Raw genomic sequence first — 17,497 nt, forward strand, 5'->3', positions numbered from 1 at the left:
CTGCTCGGCATGTACCTCCAGGGAATCGTTAGGGGAGTAGTCTTTATCTGTCAAAAAGAGGGTGGAAACAATATTTTTTGGTGATCATTTTCAGTTCTCCGTAGCATCAGCTACTTCATCAAAAATCCCATTAATCTAAACACATCAAACGCCGCGGACTCTAATGTATCGGTCGCGGTTTATGGGAACACGTTCAAGAACTGCAGCTGCACATCATGGCTCTCTTGAAGCGAGGAACATCCCCACAAAAGCGCTCCTCTTCATCATGATTCTGCCCCCATTCTTCATTGAAGGGATTAAGTGCCATATGCATCACCCTTCCGAGAATTTCTCGATCTCCACGGCGTTCAACACGCTCAATAACTTCATCGAGGATCCAGCCGCGAGGCAGAAACTAAAGAGACAGATCCATCCATTAGTGTTGTGGCGGGCCAGCAGCGAAACTGGTAATGGTAAGCTTACCTTTGGGTTTGTACTCTTCATAATCCTTTGTCTTTCCAAGTCTTGATCAACACCCCAGTCTTCTATGATGCGTTGTCTCCACTTGTCAAGCCAATTTCCGACTCGTTGCCTCGCGGAATCCTCGGTGTATCCGATGCCACCAAACCCTTCGTTATGAAAGAAGATAGATGCTATCCTCTCTCTCATCTCTTTGGTCTCTATATCCGACAGCGATATGTTTGACAGTCTTCGGAAAAAGTGATTGAAGTCTAACTCCAAAGCCTCCAATGTATCGAGCAGCTCCGAAAACAATACTTGGAAGTCAGTTTCCTTTTGGCTGCGCAAGCCTAGCCTGTTGCTCATGATGCGTTTGTATTCGTTCAGGAACACCATCCTGAACTCCTTGCCTGTTCGGTCAATGATCTCCTCCGCACGTTTAATGATGGCGGGCGCGGCTTCCTCTGTCACACCATCCTTCACAAACTCTTCTTTGTCAACGTCTTCACCTGCACCAATGAGTTCTCCGAGTGACTCGCCGAGCCTAACCAGGTTCCACCAGATGATGGTAGGTTGGTTCTTGTAACAATATCTCAGAAGATGGTCATCATGGTTAGGCGTGTACTGAGGATCGAAGTTGTCCATGAACGCGAATGGGCCATAATCTAATGAAAGGCCAAAGATTGAAGTATTGTCAGTGTTTAACACCCCGTTCATAAAACCATATGCTTGCCAAGCAGCGACGGTTTTAGCATTTCGTCGCGCAATTTCACGGTACAACCTTGCAAACCGATTCTCTTCCGAGCCTGGCGGCCCTTCAACTTGGTCCCAAGATACATGTCGGGGGGGTTTGTCTACAGCATCAGATGACTGATTCTGGTCCAACGGTAGCATAGCGGGCAAAGTCTCCCAGCCCTGGAACACATCCTCTGCGACATACGTCGCCAAGTGTCTAATCAGCTCACGGTCTCCTCGTGCCCGTAGGAGATCAAACGTTCCGATCCTCAGCCACGATTCAGCAAATCGAGCAACTATAGCTCCGGGCTCCAAACGTTCGCGCAACACCTTTGACTGAGGCAATAGGGTTATAGACAAAGCTCGAGTGGTTGGAACACCAAGTGCAGAAAGGGCTTTGCTCGCAGTTAGTCGAAGCTGCACGATGAGGACATGCGGAAGCAATACCTTCTGATACTATGTATTCCCTGATGCTAGAGCGAAGCACAGCCTTTCCATCGGCGAAGCGGGAATAAGGAGTCCGCCCTGCACCTTTAAGTTGCAACTCATAGCGGGTACGGGTTTTCGGGTTTGTAGTTTCGAAAAGGCTGATTGCACGCTGAAAAATCAATCATTAAGCTCCATCAATGAAAAAGTGTATCTAGAAACAAGCACTTACTCCGTCGCCAAGTTGTCCAGCCCACGAGCCGCTGCGATTTGTCAATTTCGAAGAACAAAGATATGTACTGTCAGGAAACATACAATTGCCATCCTTGAAGGTATTAGTGAATACTAATCTCGGTCTAAGGAATTGAAAGGTAGCCAACGTCTCTCACCTCCATAACATTGTGCCCAAGGATATATGCCACCCTCGTTTTCATCCCAGTAAAAATCATTTCCCGCAACTAAAGCTTTGAACTTCGGGGAAAGCTCTTCACCGGGCTTTAAACCAAGATCATTCATGGCCTTTGGACTGACCCCCAGAAGTTCGCTCTCCTCCGCCGGCTCAGGTCTGACGAAGGTATATAATGCACCTCTTACTAACCGTGGGCCGAGTGTCTCACGGGGAGCTCGATGTGACACCTCAGGGGTCTCAAAAGCTGGGTCGGGAGGAAGCTTGGAAGTGAAGACATTGGATTTAGGGAGTTCGGCCAACGAAAGCCCTCCGTTTGTATCGGAGAGCTGCGACGCCATTTGAGATAAGCGATTTCGACTGATCCGCGATGGATAGAGGGTACTGCGGGCCAACATAAAACGAGCGCGGAGAAGGCCAGGATGAGCGACAGATAATAAGCCCATGGAAGACCTAAAACAGTGAGCGAGGGATGTGTCAAGTATATACGGACCCTCGACAAGCTACTTAGGCAAATAGGAAGACGGCTTTTACCGGGTTCTATAAGAAGAATTCAACTATCACTGCCAGTGTAGCTGTTAAGTTTAATTTATCAACTTGGACAGTTAATTAGTCAACCGACTACTCTTTGTAATAACTAGTCAATTGACACGGGTCATTTTAAGTAAGCCGGCGAGGCGAGACCTGGGTTATGACATCATTCTCCTCAACCAGCTTCGCCCTACCGATCCCGCATTTTGACTGCCCTTTCATGGACTACTCGCTGGTAACGCAATGTCAACCCTTGTAAAACAGAACCTCTTCGTCGGACTATGGTGGGGCAAGGCGGAAGGCTCGGAGGTTCAGAACATGCGCAGCCGCAGCGCGGGATGAAGCTGGATGACTTGTGGAGCCGGAGCTGATCCGATCCGGTTTGTAGTATTAATACATCAACCATTCTGCACCCGAGTATAAGACTTCGAAAGGTCTCCTCTGCCTTGCGAACGAAAAGAAAGAAATTGGAGTTGATCGTGTCTACGAACAAGGATATTACCACACCAGTCATACTGAAAAGCAACAAAGATGGCCAACACCCTGAAATCTATGCCATCCGTCAGGTTGAACGACGGCACGTGTGTTCCCCAGGTAAGTTGTGGGAGCAGCAGACTCATTTGCAATTTTGTTTCTTCTGGCAACCAATTCATTTACATTTGATAACGGAAGCAGCTTGGATATGGCTGCGGCACAGCTTGGTATAAGAAGGAAGGAGACACTAGTATCAACCGAGAGCTCGTTGAATCCATCAAAGATGCTATCCGACTGGGGTATCTCCACCTCGATGGCGCCGAGTCTTACAGAACTGAGCCTGAGCTTGGTCTTGCCATCAAGGAGAGTGGTGTGGAACGAGATAAGCTATTCGTAACCACTAAGGTGAGCGAAAACATCGCAGATATTCCGAGGGCAATCGACGCAAGTCTAGAGAAGCTTCAGCTGGATTACGTTGATCTGTAGGTGATCGGCCCGAGAATATCTTTCTACCGGCTCGAAGAACTTTGGTTTACTGCCAGATGCGAGGACTAACGGGTGTTACATATAGGTACCTAATTCACTCGCCTTTTTTCGCCAGCTCACATAGCGACCTTCAAAAAGCTTGGGCTGCTATGGAGCAGGTGAAGGCCGCTGGAAAAGCACGGTCAATTGGCGTGTCCAATTTCCTGCAGAGCCATCTGGAGGCTATTTTGGAGACAGCCACAGTTCCGCCATCCATCAACCAGATCGAATTCCATCCCTATCTACAGCATGGCAATCTGCTCGAGTTTCATGAGAAGAAAGGCATCCAAACAGCCAGCTATGGGCCTTTGACTCCTATCATCCGATCAAAGGGAGGGCCAGTGGATGACCTGCTGCCACATCTGGCTAAAAAATATGCAGTCAGTGAAGGGGAGATCCTCCTGAGATGGTCCATAGACCGTGGCTGTATAACAATCACGACTAGTAGCAAAGAATCCCGCTTGAGCAGCTATTTGCGCGCCTTAACCTTTCAGTTGACTCCTAGAGAGGTTGATGATATCTCCGCTGCAGGGCAGCAAAAGCATTTCAGGGCATTTTGGCAGGCAAAGTTCGCGTCAGAAGATCGTTCGTGAAAATGATTGGTCATATTTGTATACAGTGTCAAATTCAAGCGTGTTGTGGTTGGATAGATCCAGATTCAAGCCTGGTATTTTTAATTAACCGTCAAGCCAATGGTATCTGAGGACATAGCCGTTTATGCGGGTTTACCTGTGATAGCCAAGACATACAGACCTGAGTCTTCCTTTTGTCACTGCATATAGAGAGGGACAACAAGAACGAGGGTCATGGAGCATTGCATGTGGGACGTAGTCAGAGAAGACTGGTTGAGAAGTCAGAGCTCCAATCTTTGAAGTACGGTACGGAGTTAGTAGTAGATAAGCGGAGGAGACCCGCTCTAGACTAATCATAAGCAAATCAATTACTGCCAAGCGTTTCCGCTTCGACCGCCAGCATCCCCAGTCGCGACTAAGCAGCCCCCCCAACCCACCCTCATTGTCGGACGGAAAGGCGATCCCATCTCCAGAGGAAGCTCCTCGGCGCTCTCCTTCCTTGTCGTCTATTCCTTGCCGTTACGCCCACATCAACGCTAGTGAGCCAGAGGCTCCCGTTCTCTATCCTTATGGCCTCGAGCGTCTCATTCTAGCTCCGGCATACATTGGCTGTTTGTCGACGCTACTTCTGTACGACAGGTCGGGGCTGGTTTCTTATCGCGTTCCCCATTCCAGCCAATTTTGTGCAGTGTTTCCCGCCAGCCAAATTCAGCCCGGTTGGCTGTGAGTGAATCTATTCGATTCCAAAGCGCTTGTGTTGAACGTTCGTTTATTACGGTCTCTCTCTTAGCGTCACAGGTCGCAGTTTTGGGGGGCAGTCGGCACAGGCCAACGAGGAGCTCAGTGCGCTCGGTATCCAGATTCTGACACAAGATAGAGGGAAAGGGGAAGAGTCAATAACAAGACAAAGGCGCGCTGGCAGTTCTTGAAAGGTGACTTTTTCACAAAGTCACTACGTGGTCCCTGAACCTGTTCCTGGGAAGTGCGACGTTCTATGGTGGCGGCAATTGAACTCCAATTCGCGTAGCCACATGATACTGGGAGCTAACGCCATTCAGGGAGGTCAAAAGAGAAGGAAGGAATACTTGGTATCGGTTCATGATCAGTCGAAACGAGCTTGCTCGCTGTCAGCCACGTAGGCTTTTGATCAACGGACTGCAATGTCGGGGGACCAGCCCTATCGCTCCGCGGATGATGAAATAAAAGTCCCCAAGTTCATAAACGAACAGACACATAACTCCGGTCAATCTTCAATCGACCAACGATTAAAGCGGCTTAGGGAAGAAATTCTTCCATTCTACCCCTTCCTTCTCACTGTTCCCACTGATGTGCCTTTCCGCCTGGGGAGTCGCTTTGTCAACAACTGGGCTGTGGGTAATGACGGGCCATTTACGCCGGAGGAGCAACAACTACAATATATGACATTCCTTACACATCACGAAGGAGATTCCTTGCTAGTGGCTGTGGGTGACTGGTCTGACGCGACAGGAAACGTCATGTCCGACCAGCGTTCCGGAGCCCAGAGTGCTGCAAGCACACCATCAAACAACTCGGTGAAGAAAAAGATAAGTTTGAACGACTACAGGAACAGAAGGAAGAGTGGCGCCTCCGCTTCCCCTGTCGGGCCTGAAGTTATTAAGCAAAGCACTTCAGTCCTCAACACCCCCGATGCAAGTCAGCGAGCTGCTAGGGCTAGCCTTCCTAGCAATGACTCGCAAAAGCCCGTGGGAAAACCTCCCGTCCAATCGCGAGCTTCATCAAACCCGGGAGGCATCGAGCGCAAGCGCCCGTTTGTCGATGGCACCTCCGATTCTTCGAGGTCACAGCATAAGGTCGCGCCCCCCAAAAAGCCGAGGACATCTCCGAGTCCTGCAAAGACCGACCGGCTGAAGGGTAACGGCTTGCCTGCTCTGCTGTCACCGACTCTTCCCCCGACTTCAAGCAGTCCAAGACTGCCTCGGCTTCTGTCCCCTACACTTCCGCCTGATATTGAGAAGGAATTAGCTGGACTTGGAGAAGGCCTCCAGGGCCTAGGGTCATCACAAAGCGACGGCGCTTCGAATAACGATTTGTCATCGGGATCGAAAATCCAGAAGGCCAAATCTGCCGTTCACGCTTCGTTACAGCCAGACCCGGCACACTCTTCGGGCTCGCATAGCAAGCAATCTCATCATGGAAATGACAAACGACGGCCCTCAAGCACGGATGTCTCAACTTTGGACAGTTCTCTGGCCTCCAAAAGTAATCCAAAGGCCCATGTCGGAAATACGATATCAAGATCAATTGGCTCGCCACCGGTTCTACAGGATGCTTCGGTTAGAGCGCAATTAGTCGTGAAATTGAAATATGGAAGACCAAACAGGAAGCGGATCGAGGCTCTCCTGAAATTTTCTGGAAAAAAGAAACCAGCCCCGCCGGGGTCACCTGTGAAGAATGCGCCAGACATTGAGCCCTCCCAGACTCAGAAAGCCAGGCAGGCGGCAGCGAAGGCTCCAGCGTCGGAACATCCCGATCACAACAAGCCACAACGGTTGGAAGCGAAAGGGAAGCATATGGGCACAATTCCAGTCTCTCGGGAGCATTCAAAAGTCCCTGAAAAGCCTCAAACGCCTATGTCTTTCTCTTCGAATCTGGCTGTGAATCCATCAGACAGATCGAAAGCTAGTTCAACGACGCCGGTAAAAGACCCCAAGTCTTCTGCCAGCCGGCTTGATCCAGTCAGCGGCAATGATGGAAAGCCGTCTTCTCATCCAGCCGTCAAGCGCGCCGGTAATTCGGCCACTCCTACAAAACTCGCATCTCCGCAATCGAGTAATACGGCATCACGTCAATGCGACCGTCGAGCTTGGAAAGATGAGTATCAGAAATATTCAAATCTGGGACGTGATTTAAAACATGCTGCGGAGCGACACACAGCCAAAGATCACGTAACTACCGTTGATGAAAAACTCGCGGCCGCTACAGCAATTGAGGCTATTCTTTGCTTCATCGTGGCATTTGTTGCCGATGATCAGTCTAAAGCACTATCCCGGCAAGCTGCAGATTCGTCTTCCTGGCTATCTATCCTTGCATACTGGCGTGTTGTAAAAAAGAATAGCACTCCCTACCCGCGCCTACATAGCCTCTGCCTTATACTTGGTGCTGTCTCTTATGATGCCATTCACGCACTTGATCTTGAGCGACTTGCTGCCACACCTTTGCCTGGGGAGAACACGCCAGCACCCACTCCGGGGAGCGATGAAAACGCTGCTGCATCGGAAGACCATAAGAAGAGCCGGAAAGAGTTTGTGGAGCTGAAGAATCGACCGCACGAGTGCTATAGAGAATCCCAGAAATTATGGCTCGAAGGCTCACGTGGTCTGTGCGAAGATGTGCTTTCGCGTGAGTTTCCAAGTACCTGGTCTAAACGATCCAAGAATTTCTCAGAGTTGGGAAGGCAACGCTTGAAAGCTGGCGACTATTCTGGCGATTTTTTCTTGCCAGTTGGACGGACCAACGCCCCCCTGGAGATAGTCCGGTTCAGTCACGCATTTCTGAGTGAGTGGTGCGCCAAGGAAGGTGTGGGATGGAACAGCCGACTCAAGCTGTAAATGTGACGAATTAATCCAGGCGTTCTGCTATGTCGTTCGTGTCACAATCTGCGGTCCATTTTCAATGGCTTTAAGTTGGCGTTTGTGGCAGCAGGCGTGTGTACAGGGAATAAATTTTGCCTGCTGTTATTGTTACATGATACCATGGGTTGTATGTGCTTATGCTTAAGAGGAGGCAAACATTCATCTTTTATTTATCTGCAACGTAGGTCTGGGAGATATGTTGGGGGTGCAAGAATCTTCAATTGACGACTTGCTATATCATCTAGCGTACATTCATGGGATTCGAGACCCGGGCACTGGGGCCTGTAGGGTAATGCGCCTGTACACTTAGTAGCCACATCTGGAAAGCGAATCTAATTAGGCTACTACGCTAGTGGTAGTCATCTTAAATTTTTATCTTTTCTTGATCTGTTCTAATTAATTATTTAACTGTTTGATCTTTTCCCGGAAAGAGTACAACCAGTCGAATTGAATACGCTCTGAGGTGCTTCACGCCAAAGTGGCAAAGAGTTGAATAAGATATAGGCTCTAATAACGATCTAAATACAATACCTGGCATAAGTCGTTCATTTAGCAGCAGATGTCCCCCCGTAGACCTAGTGATAGAGAATAAACACAGTCGCTAAGCCGAAGCCTCTCAAGCCTCTCAAAACCCCCATCACCAGATATTCGAAAATCCTATCGAGCTCAGCATTGACAGGGCGGTGATTACTGAGCGGTAGATGTCCTCTCAATGAGTATTTGACATTCCTTTCATGGTCGCACAGGTATGCCTACCATGTTATAGCTCATGGATCCTCAAAGCGCGTATTCCTGGAAACAGAACCAGGCTCTTGGCCGAAGAGCCAGCCAGCTTCTCGGCAGTACCTTGCTTCCCGGCCGTAGGCTCCAACTTCGCTACTCCAACAAATGATTGATGCATCGACAGTATCTGCAATCACACCTTCAATAGCTCCCAGCACACTCCAACCGATCGTCCCAGCAATGATCCCAACCATGTAGGCATACATGCTTCCGCGGATCGAACCGTTGGTACCCATTACACTTAGGCTCCGAGCAGTGCTCACCCAGCCACCAAACCCAAGCGCAAGAGACATCATGAGACGGGCCGCATGCAGGATGAGCTTGGAAAGGCGATAAGGGAGAAGAGTTGAAGACTGCCCACGAGACCAAGAGAACGACCGTGGGTGTAGAGAAGTCGTCGCTATGGAGGGCGTCAGGTTTGTCATCTGCACCAGGCCACGAGCGGACACTGTAAGCGGTTGGGAATGAATGGAAGCATATGTGAGGGTTAAAGGGTCCGTGAGGGCAGTTATAGGAGTTGGGACGAAAGAATAGGCGCAGAAACTCAAAAGGGAGGCGATACGACCGGGAAGCAACAAAAGCGGGACGCGGATCATTAAAGCCAGGAGGCTCGATAGGCAAATTGTACCAAACAGGGTTGTAGCGGAGTGCAGAGTTGCGGCTTGGACTATTTGCCTAGAGGTCGGCGCCGGCGTCGTAAAGCGATGAAAATACCATTGACTCACCGCGGCAGCTGTGACTGTACGCCGAATACCAGCGATGACTCCCAGTGACCATGCGTAGACGAGCACATAGTAGACTCCTAAGCACCAGCTGCTTGAATCAACAACAAAAAGGCTGGACCGAGAAACATGGCCTTCCAAAAACACTCGCGTAAACATGAGCATCCATAACCAGGTCCATAAAACAATGAGAACGAGGGCACCGAGCCCCAAAGCTAGAAGCTCTGGATTCACGGCGAGGATGCGGCATGCAAACTCGAGTATGTCAACAGCCCTCCCTATAGCGCGGCGGCCCCGAACGATATTGTAAATCCATGCACTAGCCAGAATAAAGGGAACAATAGACCCACATCTCATGACTTTGTCCTGAACACTTGTTCCGTGCCAGACACCCCCAAAGCTCGAGATAAAGGGGTAGAGAAAGAAGGAATACAATATTATGGGAACGGCGATGAGGATAGTGTAGACCAATGGACGTACATAAGAGCGTAATAGTGCCAACCAAAGCAGAGATATAGATATCGACGCGACGGTATAGGTACCCAGCAGGTAAAATGAACTGTGGATGGTCAAGTAGACAGTGTCACCCCATTTCGACTTGTCACCGGAAGGAGGTGAAGTGTGAAGATAGACAAGAAATGACGTAGCGAAGAGAGATGCCACGGATATTAGAAACAAGTGACCCCAAAAGGCATCATGAGTTGGAGAGCTAGCGCCTACCGGTGGGGTCGACGTTCGATATGGCCGTGACGTGCCTGGCGGTTGGGCTGTTTCTGGCACTACTGCGTTATCTGAATCTATAGGAAGGAGAACTGAGTCTAGCCCGAGATTGCCCGTTCGTGACTGTGGCTGCTCTCGAAACCGTTGAACGGAAGGCGGTTTATCATCACCAAATCCGGGAGAGTCAGCCCGGTCGCGGCCAATATCGGATGCCAGTGTATCCTCCAGGTGAACGTCAACTAGCTTTCCCCTGAGCCTGCTTCTACTTCGCTCTGTTTGGACAGACTCTCCCGTTCCGGTTGGCTCCCCGTCGTACTCAGCACGCGAATATTGCGCTCTGTCACTAGTTTCGGCGTCGCGCCAGGAGCTCCAAATGCCCTTCCCCCTAGTATATGGGGGCTGTTGTTCCTTCGAGCTGGCAGATTCGTTATCGTCGCCCATTTCTGAAGACTCCCTAAGGTAGCTGCTCCCAAATTGACGCCTAGATTTTTGTAAGGCATAAAAGTCGGCAATCTCTCGCTCATGCTCAGCCTCATCATCCTCCTCTCGAAATTCATCAGTAGCGCTGTAGAACAGAGGCGCAGGTTGAGACACAACCCTTGAACCAAAAGGGAAGCTTGATAGTTGAGAACCGGCAGGTTGGTAAGGGTCGGCCGCATTCCTGTGGAAGAAGGAGCGCGAGGAGGGCAAAAGAGAATTTCGAGGTTGTTGCAAGAGACGTTCATGCCCCTTTCTTCGGGGGTCTTCTGGATGGTTCACGACCCGTGACTGGGACTGTGCGAGAAAACGGGAGGCATCTGGGCAGCGAGTGAGCGACGAGGAGCACGGTCAATGTATAAGAGACGGAACAGTAGAGAGATAATCATACATTCGGAGAACATGTCGGGCCTGGCTCTCTATCTTTCCTTTCGTCTTCTTGACACCTTGACCCTTAACCAATGAGCCGCTAAACCTTCTTATATTCAAATCACTGATTGCCTAGATTAAAGCAGACGAAGCGGTGTGAGCGGTATAAGCCCGATGCAGTTGAAATTCAGTGGGAATCGAAGGACTACATAGCAAAGAAGCCAAATGAGACAGGGCTATCCATCGAAAAGAAAGCAGATGACGGATTGAGGTATAAATCGCGGAAAGAGTTCAGACAGGCAGAAAGCGTACGAAGGTAGTAGTAGATTTCCCTTGCGATCAGTAGGTGAGGTTGCAAGCGTCATCAGGCAAGGTCATGGTGATAGATGACTCAGCATCCATACCATTCGTCTGACCGGTTTGACTTGCTTGGGCTGCAGAATGCACCCAGTAAGTACAAATGTTCTCGGTGTGCAGAGCAGGAAACTGGAGCACTTCAGACCATGCCAATAAAAAAAACAGAACAAGGGGGTTGCGGTGGAATCTTCCTTGCAGTCAATGTATGTGTGGCTTGGAACAAGGTAGATAACTAGTAGATACTACTAGAGGGGACTAAAGTATCACAGCTCCTCCCGTACTTAACTACTAGTGGATAGTCAGAAAGACCATCATTACATAACAGCTACTTGCTCTGTACCCAGCATTCCTCGGTAGCTCCACTATAGCTTGGTTAGTCATCTACTGGCTACTCCAGACTGGTTATCGATTCCGTCCTACTACTTATCTTATCCCGCACTTTCTAGTAGGTTGGGATCCAGCGTTATACCCGACTTAGTTTAGTAAGGCTGAACGTAAAAAGAGCATTCCTTCCCGTGCTGAGCACGAAGAAGTTTACAGAGTTCCCAGCATCATTAAATATCATACGATTATCTCCCCATAGGCCGACTGACCGCAGGTTAGGACAACCTTTCCATTTCCCAAGGCGAGTATCCGTTTTATTTGGGCGCCATCTTCCATCAGTTGATTTTTTTGGGAGCATGACTCCTACAGAACTCTAAAGTCCACGGGCATTGATCGACCAAAAGAAAAATTATTCACCAAAAGTCTCGAGTGCCGGCAAAAGCGACATTCCTCTGCTGTATCCATGTCACAGCCATGGGACTATATTGCTAAACTTGTTTGCATCGGGGACTCGGGAACTGGGAAGTCTAGTGTGGGTACACTCACGCTTGACAGACCATCATACCGCTGACACACGGCCGCGACTTTCTAGTTGACGATCCGACTCTGCGAAGGGCGTTTTTCGTCCTCCCATGATGTTACAATCGGTGTCGAGTTCGGTTCGCGGATTGTTCCGGTAGGCCCGCCGGCTTCAAAGGCCTTGGGAGGCGAGTTCGACGATTCTATCCGCAATCGTGCCCCTTCACTCACATCTTCGCCCTCATTGCCCGCTACGGCTACAGCCAGCGAATCAGTCGCTTCTGGACTGCCCAGTCCTCCACGTAGGGTACAAGAGCTCCAGAAAAGAATGAAGTTGTCGCTATGGGATACCGCTGGCCAAGAAACGTACAAATCTATTACCCGCTCTTATTTCCGTGGTGCTTCGGGTGCCTTACTGGTCTTCGATATCACTAGACCTTCTACATTTGTATCGTGCACACAGTGGCTCCATGATCTGCGGCAAATTGCGGAAGATGGCATTGTAATTGTTCTGGTCGGCAACAAGAGCGATCTTGCCGCTGATGATTCAAGATCGCATCAGACAGTCAGTCGGCAAGAAGCGGAGGAGTGGTGCCGTTTGAATAACATCACACGGTATGTTGAGACAAGCGCGAAATCTGGAGAGAACGTGGAGCGTGCGTTTCTTGAAGTAGCCGAGATGATATATCGCAACATCGAAGCTGGCAGATATGACCTCTACGACCGTCGAAGTGGTGTGAAGGGCTATGGTGCTACTGGTGGATCAAACTCAGGCATCCCAAATACTGTCACTTTAGGTTTGGATGATGCCATGCGCAAAGGTGGAAGTGGCCTGGCAGGAGGCTGTTGTTGATGGATACAGGATATCATACCTTATATCGAGCTTGTTGTTCAAAGTTGTCACGGGACTATATCTTGTGCAAACGTGTAACGGTCCTTTATAGTCGCTCTTGGAGAAGTATGGTTGTGTAAGAATATGGAATAGGCTCAGATTTTGCCCTGTAATCTCTATGTGACCTTAGTTTATATACATCTCGAACCAATGAGGATCGAGGTAATTGGTACAGAAGAGCGAAGCAATATACATTGACTGCTACAAAATAACAGAGGGGCGGGGCGCATATACCAAAACCCGAAACACAACCAATTTAAATATCTTACAGCTGACTAGAGTAGATAGTCCACGAGCCAACAATAGTAGTAACAAGTATGGTATTGCATATGAGGTACAGCAATGACGAGAAGCGGTATATGTAAACAGGTGTTGACGATAAGGGTGACGATTACGGCGGTGATGAGATGGAACGGCTCAATTGGCAATCCGCCAGCCACTGAACCAGTTCAAATGAGACCACTGCTGGCTGGGCCCTTCAATACCAAACACAATAGCCCGGAAGTATGCGAACAAGCCAACGATCGCGCAGTAAAGCAAGGTATAGATCGCCCAACGAAGCTTGTTGCTCATCTGCTGTGTGAACCAGTCAACGCAGAATCCGAATGTGAGTATGGCATAGTAGAGTGCCGGATAGTAATGATGAACGTAAGTCACTCGTGCCATGACCGCAAAAGGTAGATAATGCAACACCCACCCAATGACTGGGTATAGACCGGAGTAGTGGATGTGGTCAATATCCGCTTGGGTAAGTTCAGTATATCCTCGCTGCCAACGCACGAGATACCAAAGAACCAGAAGGGCAAATATTCCAAGACTCAAAGTACTCCCCCAATATACAAAAGGGTTTCCGAGAAGGTAGTACTTGATGGTGTTGTCATCCCAGGAGCACATACGGAGGCCCACATTGAGTATAGGCCATTGCCAGAACTTAGAGGCGAGGTCATCTTGCTTGTCCGGATCAGGGACAAGAGCATTGTTGGACGTCATCATAGCGACATTCAGATGGATAAAATCCTTCCAGAACGGAGACTTGTAAGATCCGGGATCACCTGGTGGAACTAGGTAACAAAATCAATACCCGATCGCCACAATCTGAAAGGAATAGACCAGGAATAGGGGTAAACTTACGCCTTTCGTTGTAGTGTGACTCAACATTCCAATGAGTATAGACATCACTGGGCTTATTCTCCTTCACGCATGTGGTCTCAATCTGTTTGAAGCCCCATTGGGGCAGGTTTACATTTCCTGCACGCAAGTAACAGCCCAGAACAGGATGTCTCAGGCGAAATGCCGTAGTAAGAGTCCGAATCCTGCTCCTGTCCCTGGATGCAACATCATCAACGACTTCAACCGCCCAATGATCTTTGTCATCGCCAATGGTAATGTTGCCATAACAGGAGACTTCAAATTGACTCTTAGTAACTGGTGCAGATATAGCATGAGAATGTAGATTCCGACCCGTCTGCCCATGGATTAGACGGATGATGTCTCCGTCGCCAACGAATCTCAAGGAGTCCTCGGGGTCATAGTCCGGCTCATATCTATTGGGGTAGATAAACCAGTCGTTGTTGGAATCCTTGTGATGATAGCACGTCACCTGCTGTTGTGCTGACCCTTCAGGATACGTCTGGATATGCGAATGGAGAAGTCCACCACCATACCCCATATTTTTCAGTGTCACCCTCGATCCCAGTGCTATCTCAAGAGGACTATCCTTCCCGACCTCGGTGCCCTTCAAGTTTGCCTGGAAAAGTGAGCTCATCTGGGCATCTCCTGGACCACTATTCTCGAGAACCCAGAAATGAACATAGAAAGACAGAATGTAGACAATGCAGGGCACGATAATTAGGCCCACTATGCGAGCAACTAAATGTTTCGCTACCACAACCTGCCGAGCATTAACCACCGAGCTGAAGTCGTTTACATTCCAGTAGTTCGCTTACCTCAGGCATTTTAAGGTCGCCAAACTTGTTCCATAGATCTTCAACTGTATAAAGGCCCACAATAGCGGTGCAGAAGAATCCGACCCATTTGACGCTGCAGACACAGCCAATGCTCACGCCGGTGAGAAAGAGCCACGCAAACCATTCTGCCGAAAAACTAGCTTTCTGCAGTCGATGAAATTTGGCCCAACATAATGTGGTTGTAAACGTGAAGCAAAGTAGCATGGAATCAAGGAGGATGAATCTCGAGATGGTGGCATACGAGTTTTCGAATAGCACCATCAGACTGATAAGCCAGACAGTAGCCTTGCGAAAACCCAGCTCCCGTGCGGTATAGTAAGCAAGCGGGACACATACCGCGCCGAAAGCCGCATTGAAAATACGCATGAACGTATAGTTGACGTCTTCGGGATACTTCTCACCGGATTTGAATTCGAACGAGCCATTATAACCAGCAAGAAATCCCGACAAGCCAACTAGCATCTTCCCCAGAGGTGGGTGTACATCAAAATAAAATTCGCGCTTCAGATAGTGTGAGCCGAATTTTCCAAAGCTGCATATTATTATCAGGACAAGACGTTAGCACTCTATACTGGCAAGAAGAAAGATTATAACAAAAAGTTTTTGGTCTTACTGTGCCTCATCCCATGTCACGATATCTGAACGACCAATTTGATACATTCGAGTGAAAATTGCCAGAGCAGTCAGAAAGAGAGGCGCGAATATAGGCTCCCAGCTGGCCACCGCAGAACAAAACGAGGCGGGCTAAGACACGCGTCAATATTATAGGCTATCAGGTGCAGTAAAGCTTTATGAAGCTTTTGTCGCAGGCGAGCATCATACCTCTTGCTTCAATTTCTTGGCATCATATGCATCATGGTCAGGAGCACGGCTGGGCTCCTGCGTAAGAGGGGCAGTTCTGCGCCGCACTTCAGAGGAGAGATCAACCCCAGAGCTTGACGCCTGGTTTACTCCCGCCATAGTTGCGGTATAATGGGCAGCTAAACAAATGCAGGGACAGGGAGTGGCGAAAGTGAAAGCAAGTATAGAGTATCAGACTGCCACAGGAAGCTGGTTGAATGTAGAGCAGCTCGCTGGGATTGACTTCAGGTGTGAGTTGCAAACATTTCTTATAGGAAAATCACAATGGTTGGTCTAGCGTGCAGTACTCCAGCTTTTGTTGAGAGTCTGGAGAGAGGAAAGAAGAAAAAAGAGAGGGGCCGATGAGAAGGTACCTTGAGAACACAAGGCCAAAGTATGGAGGGGAAATCAGGATAGATTGAGCAGACACCGCTTAACCAGGGTCAAATGGGTAAAGAATGTAAAGAATGGAAGGTTTCTTAAATCGATAAAGGCAATGAAAGGGAAGAATAGAAAGATCGGAAGCAAAGAAAAGGGGTCAAATGTTGAGTGTGGGAAAGAAAGTCAGCCTCTCGAAGGGTTCCCTACTCAGAATGTAAGACGGAGTGGAAGCGCAAATGGCGAGTTGGCCTGGAGATAACACGGAAAGCTCGGGCGCGTGGCCTGAAAGCTCCGTTCCGCCTAGGCCACTTCTGAAACCTCGACTGCTCTCCTCCGTCTTGTTCGTCGGCAATGACGGCGAATTACTGAGAGAGGTATAGCGTGTCTGATGGGGGCAGGCATGTATGTCACTGCCATTTGTGGCATCATATATGTGTGTGACCTCTACAATGGAGATTGTACTGACCGTTCAAAGGTTTATCAACCTTCCCCATCCTTGGACAGAATTTTGGTCCCAGATGCTTCGAAGTGTCTTTACTGTTCAACTGTTCTCCATGTTCCCCATACTTAACTAGCTTGATGACTGTCGTGATTCATCACCGTCGTGCCTCACTGTCGGGATTAAAGATATTGAAGAAATGCGATGCAAAAACGAAGATTGCCATAGGTTGGTGATTCCAGCTTTTGCTGCTCTCCTTTAATTCAAATTGAATTATTACCAGTAGAACAGGCATCTAACAGTCTATTAACGAAAAGTACTTATCAGGTAGGTACCATGGAGTCGATGAAGTTTGGCTGTTACGGTATTTTGCGAAAGTTCACGGAGACGAAAGCCAATCTGTCGAATCGAATACAATTATGCAACGCACAAATTAGTTATGAATGGAACATTTGGTTGAGTCAGCGTATCCTACTTCACCGGCTGTTAGACATTCGTGTTCGAATGTAAAGGTTCTGCACCTCTAATCAGGGAGGAGGAAGGCGGTGTGATCTGCCTGCTGGTTTAGCTTCAGGGCATGAGGAGCCTCGGACAATTCGTAGATGGTTCGGGGTATAGATTGATAATGAATGAATCTGCGCTGGTTGTGTATACGCTCGAGGGTCGTAAGCCCAAACCTAGACGAATAACGTCTACGCTATCACTATGAGAGACAGGGTGCTTTATTTGACATAGGGACACATGTGTGTGCCATGGTAAGCTTCCCAAGCTTCTCATGTATCTAGGTCGGCATAAGACGTGCGGAATGATTTTTCGGTAATCACGTTGCTACTATGATATGCAAGGGGATCGAAGATAATTTTTGTCTAATCGTTTATTACCACCCTTCCACGTCGATGGATTATGGTAGCATATTATGCAAGCCAGAGAAATACCTCTGAGCCTGAAAGACCCTATGGTAATAATACTGAGTCTTCGAGATGAAA

The 17,497-nt window shown here is 48.8% G+C and overlaps 7 protein-coding genes across 7 annotated transcripts; 4 read left to right on the forward strand and 3 right to left on the reverse strand.

Moving 5' to 3' along the window:
• Nucleotides 1-73: 73 nt before the first annotated feature.
• Nucleotides 74-2,581, reverse strand: BO88DRAFT_49076 (YdiU domain protein). Its single transcript, XM_025712806.1, has 7 exons — nt 2,513-2,581; nt 1,989-2,458; nt 1,915-1,924; nt 1,832-1,862; nt 1,621-1,771; nt 463-1,568; nt 74-394 (listed from the first exon to the last, which is right to left on the reverse strand). The coding sequence occupies exons 2-7, from the start codon at nt 2,449-2,451 to the stop codon at nt 194-196; spliced, it is 1,962 nt and encodes a 653-aa protein (XP_025562519.1). The 5' UTR covers nt 2,452-2,458; nt 2,513-2,581; the 3' UTR covers nt 74-193.
• Nucleotides 2,582-3,014: 433 nt separating this feature from the next.
• BO88DRAFT_388847 (aldo/keto reductase) lies at nt 3,015-4,198 on the forward strand. The gene is made up of 3 exons (XM_025704887.1): nt 3,015-3,130; nt 3,209-3,492; nt 3,582-4,198. The coding sequence occupies exons 1-3, from the start codon at nt 3,068-3,070 to the stop codon at nt 4,126-4,128; spliced, it is 894 nt and encodes a 297-aa protein (XP_025562520.1). The 5' UTR covers nt 3,015-3,067; the 3' UTR covers nt 4,129-4,198.
• Nucleotides 4,199-5,051: 853 nt separating this feature from the next.
• Nucleotides 5,052-7,830, forward strand: BO88DRAFT_49131 (uncharacterized protein). The gene has a single exon (XM_025712849.1). The coding sequence runs from the start codon at nt 5,268-5,270 to the stop codon at nt 7,695-7,697; it is 2,430 nt and encodes an 809-aa protein (XP_025562521.1). The 5' UTR covers nt 5,052-5,267; the 3' UTR covers nt 7,698-7,830.
• A 658-nt stretch (nt 7,831-8,488) lies between these two features.
• BO88DRAFT_453816 (uncharacterized protein) lies at nt 8,489-10,827 on the reverse strand (the record flags this gene model as incomplete). The annotated part of the gene is made up of 2 exons (XM_025710770.1): nt 8,489-10,743; nt 10,815-10,827. The coding sequence occupies 2 exons, from the start codon at nt 10,825-10,827 to the stop codon at nt 8,489-8,491; spliced, it is 2,268 nt and encodes a 755-aa protein (XP_025562522.1).
• A 767-nt stretch (nt 10,828-11,594) lies between these two features.
• BO88DRAFT_443966 (secretion related GTPase) lies at nt 11,595-12,845 on the forward strand (the record flags this gene model as incomplete). The annotated part of the gene is made up of 2 exons (XM_025710063.1): nt 11,595-12,005; nt 12,066-12,845. Exons 1-2 carry the CDS (start codon nt 11,937-11,939, stop codon nt 12,843-12,845), a joined length of 849 nt encoding a protein of 282 aa, XP_025562523.1. The 5' UTR covers nt 11,595-11,936.
• Nucleotides 12,846-13,301: 456 nt separating this feature from the next.
• Nucleotides 13,302-15,811, reverse strand: pmt2 (protein O-mannosyl transferase; the record flags this gene model as incomplete). Its single annotated transcript, XM_025708848.1, has 5 exons — nt 13,302-13,945; nt 14,016-14,775; nt 14,831-15,383; nt 15,465-15,595; nt 15,674-15,811. 5 exons carry the CDS (start codon nt 15,809-15,811, stop codon nt 13,302-13,304), a joined length of 2,226 nt encoding a protein of 741 aa, XP_025562524.1.
• A 28-nt stretch (nt 15,812-15,839) lies between these two features.
• On the forward strand, nt 15,840-17,015 carry BO88DRAFT_462904 (uncharacterized protein). The gene is made up of 6 exons (XM_025711232.1): nt 15,840-15,942; nt 16,027-16,061; nt 16,217-16,235; nt 16,292-16,446; nt 16,548-16,739; nt 16,839-17,015. Exons 4-5 carry the CDS (start codon nt 16,309-16,311, stop codon nt 16,641-16,643), a joined length of 234 nt encoding a protein of 77 aa, XP_025562525.1. The 5' UTR covers nt 15,840-15,942; nt 16,027-16,061; nt 16,217-16,235; nt 16,292-16,308; the 3' UTR covers nt 16,644-16,739; nt 16,839-17,015.
• Nucleotides 17,016-17,497: the final 482 nt, after the last annotated feature.

This window comes from Aspergillus vadensis, assembly GCF_003184925.1.
Source record: "Aspergillus vadensis CBS 113365 unplaced genomic scaffold BO88scaffold_12, whole genome shotgun sequence".
Taxonomy (NCBI): Eukaryota; Fungi; Ascomycota; class Eurotiomycetes; order Eurotiales; family Aspergillaceae; genus Aspergillus; species Aspergillus vadensis.